This window comes from Phoenix dactylifera, chromosome 11, assembly GCF_009389715.1.
Source record: "Phoenix dactylifera cultivar Barhee BC4 chromosome 11, palm_55x_up_171113_PBpolish2nd_filt_p, whole genome shotgun sequence".
Classification (NCBI taxonomy): Eukaryota; Viridiplantae; Streptophyta; class Magnoliopsida; order Arecales; family Arecaceae; genus Phoenix; species Phoenix dactylifera.
The window spans coordinates 8,329,986-8,342,140 of record NC_052402.1 but is presented as its reverse complement, the minus strand read 5'-3'; the positions used below and the strand labels follow the sequence as shown (position 1 = coordinate 8,342,140).

The following is a 12,155-nucleotide window of genomic DNA, read 5'->3' as shown; positions in this document are numbered from 1 at the left end:
CCGACCAATAGTCACATACAATTTTGTAGAATTTGTGGGAGCACTGGGAGGGCTTACATCAGGTTAATTACCATCACATTAATGGTGTCAAATAGTTTCTTGAAACATCCTTAATTTTTGAAGTGCATAACCTATCCTATCTTGCTGGGAAGGCCTTGATGGTTTTAGTTGCTGTTCTTGAAAATTTTTATGAAAGTGGCATTTATTTAAATGAAAACCAAATTTCCACACTAATTCCAACTCAAACCATTGTGCATGTTTTTAATTTGTTGAATTAAGTTATTGATACTTATTGTATAAAATTCTTTATTGATTCTGAAATAGTACTCGATGTGATTCACACTTGTTGTTCGCAATAATCCTTCACAGATAGTTCTTATAATGGGAGCTTAACTTGAATATTAGTTATCATTCCATTTATAACAGACATAAAAATTACAGCTTATCACAACTCCTGCATTTAGGCCATGGTAATGGAAAACCTACATGCTAACAAAAGAAAAACTAATTTATGTTGCTGGTAGTTATGTTCTTCAAACATACCTCAATGTTCTGTCTAAACTAGCTACCATTCTTCCATAGCATGTAAAAGATACCTTTTAATCTCTATAACATACTCCATTCAAGTGCATATATATACAACTTCCTATTTTCTGTGAGCATTCTCTTTCATATTTCAGATAAGCAGGCAACATCCATCAGCAAGCTTCATTATGCAAAAAAGTTAATATGAGGTAGTTCTTGTCATCTTCATTTAAAACTTACTGCCAATTACGATTTATATTGTTTTCTTAGAAAGTTGGCATTTGAAATAAATGTTTAACAAGTAGTTACACAAAGCCAAGTTATTGTAGGCTTTTGTTGCTTATATTTGTCTCTTTTGTGGGCACAGGTACATATAAAAACTCAAGTTGGCAGTATAGACATGCCCTGCCTCTTGAGGCATTATTATAATACAGAAACGGCAAATGTGTGTGTATATATATGTGTGTGTGTACATGTACATATAAATGCATATATCTATATCTGTCTGTATGTACATCTACATGCATATATCTTAGTAATACATACTAGCAATGTAAATATTGAGCATTATTCAAGTACCATAATGACTTCACGAGATCAGTGAAACAAAAAACAACTAAAAAGAAACTAAAACAAATGTTGATGAAGGGGAAAACCCACCTTACTATCAAGAGAAACCGAGTTTTTATAATAACTCCTTTTGGTTTTATAAGCTGCAGGACAATCAGTGCAGTCAGGGTCATTGCATAACCCAAGAGGCCCAGACTTCAACAAGTGCTCATTTTTTGTATGATGGTTATTGTCTGACCAGCCATTTTGACCCATTACTTCTGGCATGACTGCATGTATTTTAGCGTGTTGCTTGCCATGTTTAAGCCAAGGAACCTCATCTACCTTCTGATTGCCACATAAAGGACCACTTGTAGGTGCAAATTGTGTCGTCCTTTGGATGCGCAAAGGACCAGTATGAGATATAAAAGTATCTTCACTTTCATAGGACACATTTGGGGGCATGGACATTGATGCACTCCTGGCAGTGATTTTCTGTAGCTTGATATCTTTTGAGAGCATGGGGATATGATCTTTGTCTTGGTCAGCCATTTATACAAGATGTAGACCTGCAACAGAGAGCATATAAATAATGCATCCAATAAACAAGAGTAGGTTAAAATCTTATATGTAAAATTCTTATATCTCACGTTGAAGCTTTAAGAGCATGTCATTCCTTTATTGCAACTTAGTTTATGAGCTTTGGCCTTGTTTTTTTTCTTCTTTTTTTTTCTTTTTCTTTTTTTTTTTTTTGCTTTGAAAAAGGGGAAGGAGGGAGGAAGGGACAAGCCCACCCCCGCATAGCAGCCCCCACCCGGCACCACCGAGGCTACCAACAGAGCGATACGCCCTTCCAGATCCCGTGTCCGAGCAGGGAGCATCCGGTCTCCACAATTTAATCGACGCCCATGCGTTTCGAACTCGGAACCACTTAGTTGGAAGTAAGGCCACGCTCCCATTGGGCTACCACCTCAGTGGCAGCTTTGGCCTTGTTTACTGAGCCTTATTTGTAAGAGGTGCGTAGATGATCAACCCCACTTAGAGGTACTTTCATCTTTGATTCAGTTTATGGCGTATAATCTAAATATTGTAATTGAAAAGGGATTAGGACCTGGATTAAAGCCTTAGACCTCTTTCCTGTTCTCAATTTATTTCCATTTGTTTTTTCTCACTTCCTCTCTCTGTTCTTTGTTCTCTCCTTTCTCCTCTTCTTTTTCTACTCATCCTACTGTCTTGACCTGAGGCAGCATGGAGTAAATAGCATTGCTTATCAAGGTTCTTATCATTATTATATATTGTCAGAAAACCCTTGATAAGCCATATACAGCCCAAGGGTCATTGCCCTATCTAAATATCGCAAACAACATATTACAGGGCTCAAAAGTAATATGAATGTGTCACAATTTTCAGGAAGTTTGGTATCATAGTATTCTTAGGTGTTAAGGAATTATGGATTCTTCATCAGTTTTTTGGTAAATCAACATATTTATTATTCAATAAGGCTTTGAAATGTGAATCATCTTTAAGGATGTTAGATTCTATATAAGCAATGTTAAGGATAATAACAGAGAATTATTTTTCAAGTAGCAGTAATACTATGAATGTTTTCAATCATCAAGGTCGCTATAGTTAATTCAAGAGTTTTACCCAATGCAAAGAGGATTATTTCATAGAATTATCCTTCCGTATTAAGTAATTTCAAGAAGACACGTATCTTATATTCGATGGCTGATGACTTCTAATAATGAAAAATATGGCATCAAGCAATGACCAGGACTCTACTAAATTAAGACAAGGGACATATCCAATGTGTTTAAACACCAATTGATCACAATAGTAGAAAAACTCAAAACGAGTTGATGGTAGCAAACACGCAGAATAATTATAGTCACAAGTGGTGGCTAGTGAACCAATATGCAAGTCAATCCATTTGCACCAATACCCTTCGCATATGATATCTAATGACAGAAAGGGGGATTTTGATTTAAGTTCCTTATTTAATTGCTAGTGATGAGTTCTAACACGGAAAAGAGTAGGGAAACTATCATGAGATTCCTGACTTGACCGGTTAGAACCATAATCCATGTTTGATGGAGAGGGGTTTTTAAAACAAACATTCAAACTAAATCAACCCCAAAGAAATCATATGATCATGACTAAAGTTTATCATAAATAATAAACTTCGACTAAAATCCAGTTAAAAAATCAGACATATTCTATTACACAGAACTCTATACCTTCAATGATGTTAATGCAACACCAAAACTATGTTCCTAGTGTCGCCTTGAAAATTAGTAGATCCAAATATCAACTTGTAAATATTGACTCCACCTCCTTAAAAAGGTCCATCAAGCCTCTCACAAATCACTTTGAAAAAATATATATATGAAAGACTAGGCTGGCTGGTTCAACCGGTTGAACCGGGAACTAGTCACCTATCCAATCAGGTGCAAAGGATATTTAAAAGTAGTCAAAACTTGGTTGAACCCAAGAGAACGGGACGGACTGTCAAACCGGCCAGCCCGATATGTTTCTTACATGTTTGAATTTTTTTTGGGTTCTGCCGCTCCAGTCTTGTCCTCGACCACAATACCCCCTAGACCCCCATAGTCGATCTCCAACAGCTAGTGCTCACAATCATGGAGGCAACTGAGGGTGGTGGGGAGAAAATGGGTGTGACGATGGCGACAGAAGAAGCTACAGCGGCGGCAAGTAGGTGGTGTTCCCAGTGGACAAGGGGAGTGGCGGAGAAGGAGAGGAGGGAGGAGGCAGTGGAGCTAGAGAGGATAGGAAGCCGGAAGCGGGCGATGCAGCTGAGGTGGGGGGGAGGGCGGCGGCCAGCGAGGTTCCCCCGATAAAAATCTCTCACTCTAGGGGTGGCTACATCACGATCTCCCTCGCCTTTTCTTAAATTTTCTTCATCAAATGTTGCCATCTCTACCCCCTCCCTCATCTCTTCTTAAATCCAAGAATAGGTGAAACAAACAGCTTAGAGACGATGTAGCAGGAGACAAAGAGATCTGCCAAATGATCATTGAAGATTTCAAAGGTTTCGAGCTAATCTCTCCCCTTTTGTTCATGAGGTGACCATCCATCTCCTCTTGCTCTTGGTTTAAAGGAATCATATGCACCCCTGATTTTTAGAAGGGAATAAGTGGAATTTTTTCTATATAAATTGTAGAAAACGCATCCACTTTAAAAGAACCACAGAGAGTACTTCTCATCGCTTGGCTAACTACCTTTTGGGAGAGTTCATCTTAGAAAAAGAGAGAAAAGTAAGATGACAGAGACAATGCCAAACGACATGCAGATGGTGGAAGGATGGGCGAAAGAGGTTTTTGATCGGTATTGTTTCCACTCACTCTCCATTTTAGAAAGAACGGATTTATAGAGAGAGAGAAGGGGGGAGAAATGAATAGCTTGAACTGGGAATTAGGAATTTGTTGGGACCCTCCTACTCTCCCCTCCCATGTTTCCTATTTTTTAGAAATTTTTTGAAAAATAAAATATAATTATGGCGTCATAATGATGTCTGCTGATGTCACCGATTGGACTGACTGGCCGATCAACCTGGGAACCAAATAACTTGCCAGTTCGCTATCCGATCCGATTTTAAAACATTGAGCCATAAAGCTCGACAAGTAAACTTCTATAATGATCAAGAATTTAAGTAAAAAACACATACTCTTAAATCATAATACAAATCAAATAATAACTGAATATCCAAGTGTCGATTCATTGAACTAATATGAAATCAAAAGTTTCAATAAGAAAACACAAATGTAGTGAACAAGTCAAAGCACATGATTGCTGAGAAGAGTTCAGATAACCAACGTCAGATCACAAGTCATTTATTTTTTGAAAGGTCATATGAAGGTTTATTGAATCACTTTGAAAATTAAAATGCCAGAAATTGAAGTCCTTCCGTAAAGAAGAAAGCGGTCAAACACATTATACATCAAATTCTGATATTTCATATCGTTTCATATTATCTTATAAAGTTTCACACATACCCTCGAGGCCACTCATATATTCTCATTGCAAATGCAAGTGAGGCCACTTATATCCTCATTGATAATTCAGATGGTGCACTAATTATCCTAGTTGCTGGTGCAAGTTAGGCTGCTCATATCTCAGAGTCCTCTCATAACACTTGGCCATTGGCCCAGATATAACACCTAGCCAAATGTCTCCTTATCGAAATTCGCACGAGACCACTCGTGCCACCTGGCTGGTGGGTTCGCTTATATACTTACCGGTAATCCAGATGAGGTCAAAAGTACCGCTTACAAATTGCATCTATAACATGATCGACTCAGAGAATTTATAAGAAGACATAAACAGATAATCCACAGCATCCAATTGCACCCAACCTACATTATTGCATGAATGTGCCGTTTTAAACAACATGAAGAAATTATACAGCACTGAGGATAAAATTCAGTGCAGGAGTGCTCATGCACGGAACAGATATGTTGAACCAAAGACCGACATTTTTTTCATTAAAAAAAAGGTGTTCTCTTTGGCAAGAGAAAGATATAAAGAACCGAGATAAAATGGTTAAAAAAAGTTTTAGAGAAATGAATTTTTTGATCGTATTTTCTGTCAAGAAAGCATCATTCTGGGGATCTTTATTGTTTTTTGGTGTTGTGCATCTGTTCTGGGCCTGAATTAGACGATAAATCTTGTTTGGGTTTTTCTTTTCTTTGGCAAGAGAAAGATATAAAGAATCGAGATAAAATGGTTAAAAATGTTCATCCCACAGCAGAAATGTTGCATCAGAAATCCATAAGATCCTCTAAAAAAACACTTTAATGCCAATAAATTATCCAAATAACATGCCTAAATCAAAGAAAAGAAAAACCCAAACAAGATTTATCGTCTAATTCAGGCCCAGAACAGATGCACTCCACCAAAAAACAATAAAAATCCCCAGAATGATGCTTTCTTGACAAAAAATACGATCACAAAATTCATTTCTCTAACCACAAGATTAGTGGCAACAAACAGTCGATCCCGGTACTAAGACCACCAACCTGCTAACAATCTAAAACAGGGATATGTGATGTGGGACTCTCTATCAACTCCTTCAGTTCCCCATCAATCCAGAGAACACAAGAAGTAGTAGTTAGTTCTAAAGATAAACAAAAAACCCAAGGGGGCGTTACGGTTCTCCACTAGATGGCAACCTCACCTTTGAGTTCTTGGCGAATCGCAGTAACTTCACCGCCTCCCCAAAAGACCGGCAGGTAGGAGGAGAAGGCGTCCGGGGGAAGCTTCGTCTTGGGATTATTGAGTATTTGGACTTTGGAGCATGGATTTTGACTCTTCGCGGAGATTCTTATTTATGGCGGAATGCGTTCACACTCCGGCCGGAGACTTCCAGGTAGTCGCTGGAAGACTGGTTCAAACCATTGAAAGGATTTCCCAACCTGTGTCTGGGACCCACCGAGGTTAGCGGACGGATGAAGGTCTAGGAAAAATAAGTGATAAGTAAAAAATAAGTTTTAGGAAAAATATAAGTGTTGTATAAAAAATTACTTAGTTGATAGTTTATTGATCCATGATTAAATTAATTATTTTATAAAATAAAATGCATGGTTCCTAGAAATATGTATTGATTTCAAAAGCATCTGATTTTTTTCATAAAATAAATGATTAAATAATTTTTAAATAAAAATTACAGAAAAGGCAAGCAAGTTCGGAGAGATGGAGACTTTTGCTTGAGAGACTATAATTAAAGTATGGGTGACTACGAGAGTTGTCTAAAATGATGTAATGAGGAAAAAAATAATTATATTTTCAAGTCTATCTACGAGAATTGACTAACAAAGCCGGCAGTTTGATTGTAGAAATTTTTTTTCATAAATATTAAAGAAGAGATACTTTCATTACTTTCCTAAAATATGTTTGTCACCTCCTTTTCAAAGTTCTTTTGGTTCGTAATCTAATGATTTATATGAATTATTTATCTAAAAAAAATGATTACACGAGAAAATAATATCATATTTCATTGGTAGAAAATTAATCTAGAAAATGATACTAGAAAAAATTACCATGTTTGGTTAGAGATACTTGTTTATGGTAATATTGTCAAAATTTTAATAATATTTTTAATAAACAATTTAAATAATGATATTTTTTTATTTAATTTATAAGTTAGTCATTTATAACTCACTTACATGATGGCTATAAAAGGGGGCATTTATAGGTTTCAACGGAAAAAGTAAGGACATTTCCATCACTTAACGATAATTTCAAATTTTCTCTACTCGGTAATCTGGCATGAAAAAAATATCTTGTGGATGAAAAATGAAAAAATACAGCATTGAAAAATGATGGTGACACAAGTGGTGCATACACGGAAGGCAAAAGGTAGATAATGTAAAGGAGGATGTAGCCAATAATAGGGCCATGTCTTCCAAACCTTGGACGGAAATAAAAGGGCTCGAGATTACCATCTCGAAGCCAAAGCCATCACAGGTAGGATCATCAAATTGAGGTAAGCAACCTAAACCTAGTGGTATTCCTATGAGGAGACGGACCTCTATTGAGGGACAAAGGAAAGCCCCTACAGTTGGAGAATCTAGGCTATTATGGTCCTCTTGAGCACGAGTTGTTGAAGGAAAGTAAAGAGCAAATTCGATCTCTCTCATCCTGGTAGCTCAGCTAGAAAAGTTGAAGCAAATACTATTGATAAGGCTATCATTGACATTGCCATCCTTCAATGCAGCAAAGTATATTGGATAAATGTAGCAGAGCGTTGAGTAAGAAGTGGTCATCTAATAGGCGCTTCTCAATTCGATATAGGGGTGGACTTATTGGGTTCCCTCGAGGCTAGCTCCTCTCGGCCTGCACGGAATATCGGAATGAGTCGACTAATGTGTGCAAATTGGGGTACTCAAAAACTTGATTTGACCACATCTGACACCTAACTGCAGATGGCAATTGTTAGTGTCCGTATGGTTTTAGGCATTCGAACTAGGTTTGGCAATTTAATATCCGGCATGCTAACCCATTCTACATTCAACCCATTTTGGGTTTAGATTTGTATAAATGGATTTATGTCATAAATACATTAACCCACTTAAACTTATTTATTAAATAGTTGGGGCCAGGTTTAGCCGATGCATCTAACCTTAGATTGGAGCCACTTAATATATTTAAGACCCGCTCAATTCATTTAAGATATCATAAAACTTGTTTAACTTATTTATTAAATGAGTTATAATTGACTTATTTATTTAATAAAAAGTCAGATTCAAATTTAGATTTTAACGATTTAATAAATAAATTATATTTAAATGATAGATTTTTTACTTGATTTGCATCTAATTTCACGTGGTCTGATTGCTGCCTCTAGATGTAATCATGCAAAGTTGTTATTATATTATAGGATCTGTTTTTTAAAAATTTTCTATCATCATCTTCTCTGTAGCTTTCCTACTTTGCTTTGAGATAATATTATTTTACAAGGACGCCAACGGCTGAAGTTGAGCTGGTAACTTTATTTAATTTTGACTAAATAAGACTTCCAACAACCTTAATTATTAAAAAAAGTAACCTTTTGGCGACCAATGCAGGGTCGCTGAAGTGCTAACCCCGTTCGATAGTAGGGGAGGGAACACATTTCGGGCTATGCATATATATCGAGAGGCCAACGGGGCCGCGGACTGGGTGGCGGCATATGTGGCTCGCCACTCGGGAGATACCCTATGGGTTGGTGAGGATGATTTATCCGGTGCTTTCCGGGACATTTTGTTTGCAGACGTTTCTGGGTGTATTCGTACCCGACTAATATGGATCACCTGTTTTAGCAAAAAAAATAAAAAAAATAAAAAATAAAAAAAAATTGCTAACCCCGCTGTCAATCTTGAAGGATGTGACATGTTTACCAAAAGAATCTATAAACAATACTGGATGCAAGAATTCCAGTGCCTCCACGTGCTCTTGGGAAGATAGAAACGGGTGGTGTGGGGTCCCCTTGGTCGCCACCGATGATGCCATGAAACAAAATGTTGCATTTGGGTATTTGTTTTAAGGCATGGAGGTGTATGCGAACGCTCTATGGTGCTGCGAGCGCTCCACGCCACAGCCTTTGCTTTGGGCATGCCACAAGAGGTCGCACACGTCAAAATGCCACCGCATATTCCCCTAATGGCATGGTATTAAAATACCAATATACATCTCCCACTAGGGTATTGAAATGCCAGATACAACCCCTAATGGCGAGGTATTAAAGTGCCAATATTCAACCTCTACTGGCAGGGTATCAAAGTACCAACATACAAATCCCACTAGCAGGGTATCGAAATACCAACGTACAAGTTACAACCCCCACTAATAGGGTATTGAAGTGCCAACGTACAACACCTACTGGCAGAGTATCGAAATGCCAGCATATAATCCTTACTGGTAGGGTATCAAAATATAGTTTGACTGTGAGTCCAAATCTATTTCGTTTCAAAACTCTTTTTCTCAAAACATGTTCAGTATTCCAAAACGTAAGATACAATATCGAAATCAATCAAACATAATCCATATCAAAATTAATTCGTTCAACCAAGAATCGTACAATATTCTATAAAAAGGCATAAATAATAATAAAACACCAGGAATCAAATTCATAAATCAAGAATAATTTAATTTAGAGAGTATTTATAATTTGCCGATATATTTAGAAAAAAGGGTTATATTACTTACCTTGCGAATGCAATCCAACTAATAAATCTAATTAATTTCGAAAATTTTTCTCAAAGCCTAATATTCTAAAATTATATTTTTATTAAAATTTTAACATAATTATTTAAAAATAAAAATTCTAAATTCCAACATCTTTATAGGCTGACCAAGCAAGAGTGTCTGGCATCCCAATCGGTTCGATCAAGGTGATTTTATCGAATCATGCTCAGACTATGGCACAGATGGTTCAATAAAGATCGGAGGTGATCAAATATAATAGTATTTAGCAAGGACAAAGGTGGGGGCTCGCATGCCGTCCGATAACCTTGGATTCGGGACAATTCATCGAGGCCGATCCAAAATCACTTAGAAGCATTTTTACGGGGTCCAACAACCCTAGAGAGAGAAAGTCCAGATAGAGAGAGAACTAAGAGAGAGAAAGCATGGGAAAGAAAGAGAAAAGAAGCTTCTCTCTCTAATTAAGGAAGAGGAAGAAAGAGGGTGACTGCAAGTAGTGCTTGGGGTCAGGGACTCACGGCCACCCACTGTGGATGATAACTGATGGCAACCGGCAGTCGGTGACGAGAAAAAATCCTCCTAAAATAGGGTTCTACTCCCTTATCTCAAGGAATCAAGATGTCCCGACGATCGAAACTCCGACTAAGGCCATAAGCCACCACGGAGAATCGGAGGGGGATCTCGACAACAAGCACCAGCTGCGGATACAACCGAAATTGAAAGAGAAAGAGGTTGGTTTCCGAAAATAGAGGAAGCATAGCATCCCCTTTTTGCCCAAAATCTGGTGATCATGGACTGTCATCAAGGCTCTAAGGAGCTTGGAAGAAGGAGGAGAAGGATAGAACAAAGCTAGCTAGGACCTTATGTGGTTTCCGACGGCAAATGGCAGTGACAATAGCATCAGTAGCAACCGGCGTTCAGAAAGAATTACCAAGAAAATCTCTAGCAAAGAGCTCCGTTCAGGCTTAAACTTTGGTGAGTGTGAGAGAGGAGTCGGGGAGGGCCTCTAAATGGGCTTGGTTGCAACTAGAATCTGGCTTATAGTCGGATTCCATCCAACCATCTCGAGGAGGAAGAAGACTGTTCTTCCCATGCACATGACTTTTTTTTGTTGTTGGGCCCGGGCCTAGTTTACTCGGTCTTACGGAAAAACATGATTGATACAAACAACACTTAAATTGATAATTTCAAACAACCATTAAAAAATAAAAGCAGGAAGCTAATGTGGTAGATGTCATGGGCTCCATGCCAACGTGTTAACTAGTGACATGAACAAGACTATTGTGATAAATCTAGTTTACTGGGTCTTACAGAAAAACATGATCGATACAAACAACACTTAAATTGACAATTTCAAACAACCATCAAAAAATAAAAGAAGGAAGCTAATGTCGTAGATGTCATGGGCTCCATGCCAACGTGTTAACGAGTGACAAGAACAAGACTATTGTGATAAATACATTTGAAATAGATTTATTTAGTTATTTTTTAAAAATAATATTATTTGACAAAAACTTTTTAACAAACTTAATAATTTATAAATTTAAAACTATCATTATAAATGTAAACACAAAGCCCTTGTAACCATTGCAGTACTATAATAATAGAATTAATTCACAACTAATAATGGTAAAAACACCCACAATCGAATTTAGCCACAAATAATTTATGATACAAGGATTAAAAATTAGAATTTTTTTTGCATGTATATCTTCCTAAATATACGAAAATGCATGAATACTCTCGTAAAATTACTATTGGCATGTATATTCTGATAAAATACTTATTTTGCATATATATTCTTCTTCTTTCTTTCTTTTTGCATATGTACCTATATTATCTAATGCCGTTAAAATATAAATGGCTTAAAATTAAAATGACTGACATACCCTTATGGGTAGATATGCCAAAAAATTATAAGGGTATAACATAAATAACAACTTTACAAGAGTATTCATGTAATTTTTCATATTTAGAAGAGTATGCATTTAAAAAATATTAAAAATAGATCCAAACTTGCCTAGATTTGTCAAGTCTTTCGAAATTCAGTTGGATTAACAAGTCAGAAAAAGAACAAATCATATTGTCAATTTTTTTGGTTAATATCTTGACTTGGTCAAGTTGAAATATTAGGTGATCTCAATGATAATTATATTCTCCATTTATTTTTGATATAATTATCATTATTTAATCTATGATACCTATATATTCTTCATTATTTTTAAAAGATTAAAGCATATCGAATTTAAACTAATTATAAATGCTTAGATTAGTAAAATATTTTTAGTGATTCGTAAATGTCGAGTTGTTTATGTGTTGATGCAAGAATTTTGTAAAGCAATATACAATTTATTCTATAAAAGTTGGCATTAACACGAGAC

At 36.5% G+C, this 12,155-nt stretch overlaps 2 protein-coding genes across 3 annotated transcripts in view; both read right to left on the bottom strand.

Moving 5' to 3' along the window:
• Positions 1-6,365, bottom strand: part of LOC103706769 (probable cyclic nucleotide-gated ion channel 20, chloroplastic) — a 117,879-nt gene extending 111,514 nt beyond the window's left edge. Inside the window, exon 1 of the mRNA XM_039131477.1 lies at positions 6,269-6,365. The gene's annotated coding sequence lies outside the window, so the exon portion shown is untranslated. The remainder of the gene's footprint in view (positions 1-6,268) is intronic.
• The window catches only part of LOC103706768 (probable cyclic nucleotide-gated ion channel 20, chloroplastic), a 51,685-nt gene extending 45,267 nt beyond the window's left edge, over positions 1-6,418 (bottom strand). Inside the window, exons 1-2 of one of the 2 annotated variants that reach the window (XM_039131473.1) lie at positions 6,269-6,418; positions 1,186-1,643 (exon numbers count right to left, since the gene is read on the bottom strand). In XM_039131473.1, coding sequence (XP_038987401.1) covers positions 1,186-1,626 — 441 coding nt within the window. In that variant the 5' untranslated portion in view covers positions 1,627-1,643; positions 6,269-6,418. Of the gene's footprint in view, positions 1-1,185; positions 1,644-6,110; positions 6,162-6,268 lie in introns of those variants that run through there. The other variant, XM_039131474.1, reaches the window with a different exon arrangement.
• Positions 6,419-12,155: the final 5,737 nt, after the last annotated feature.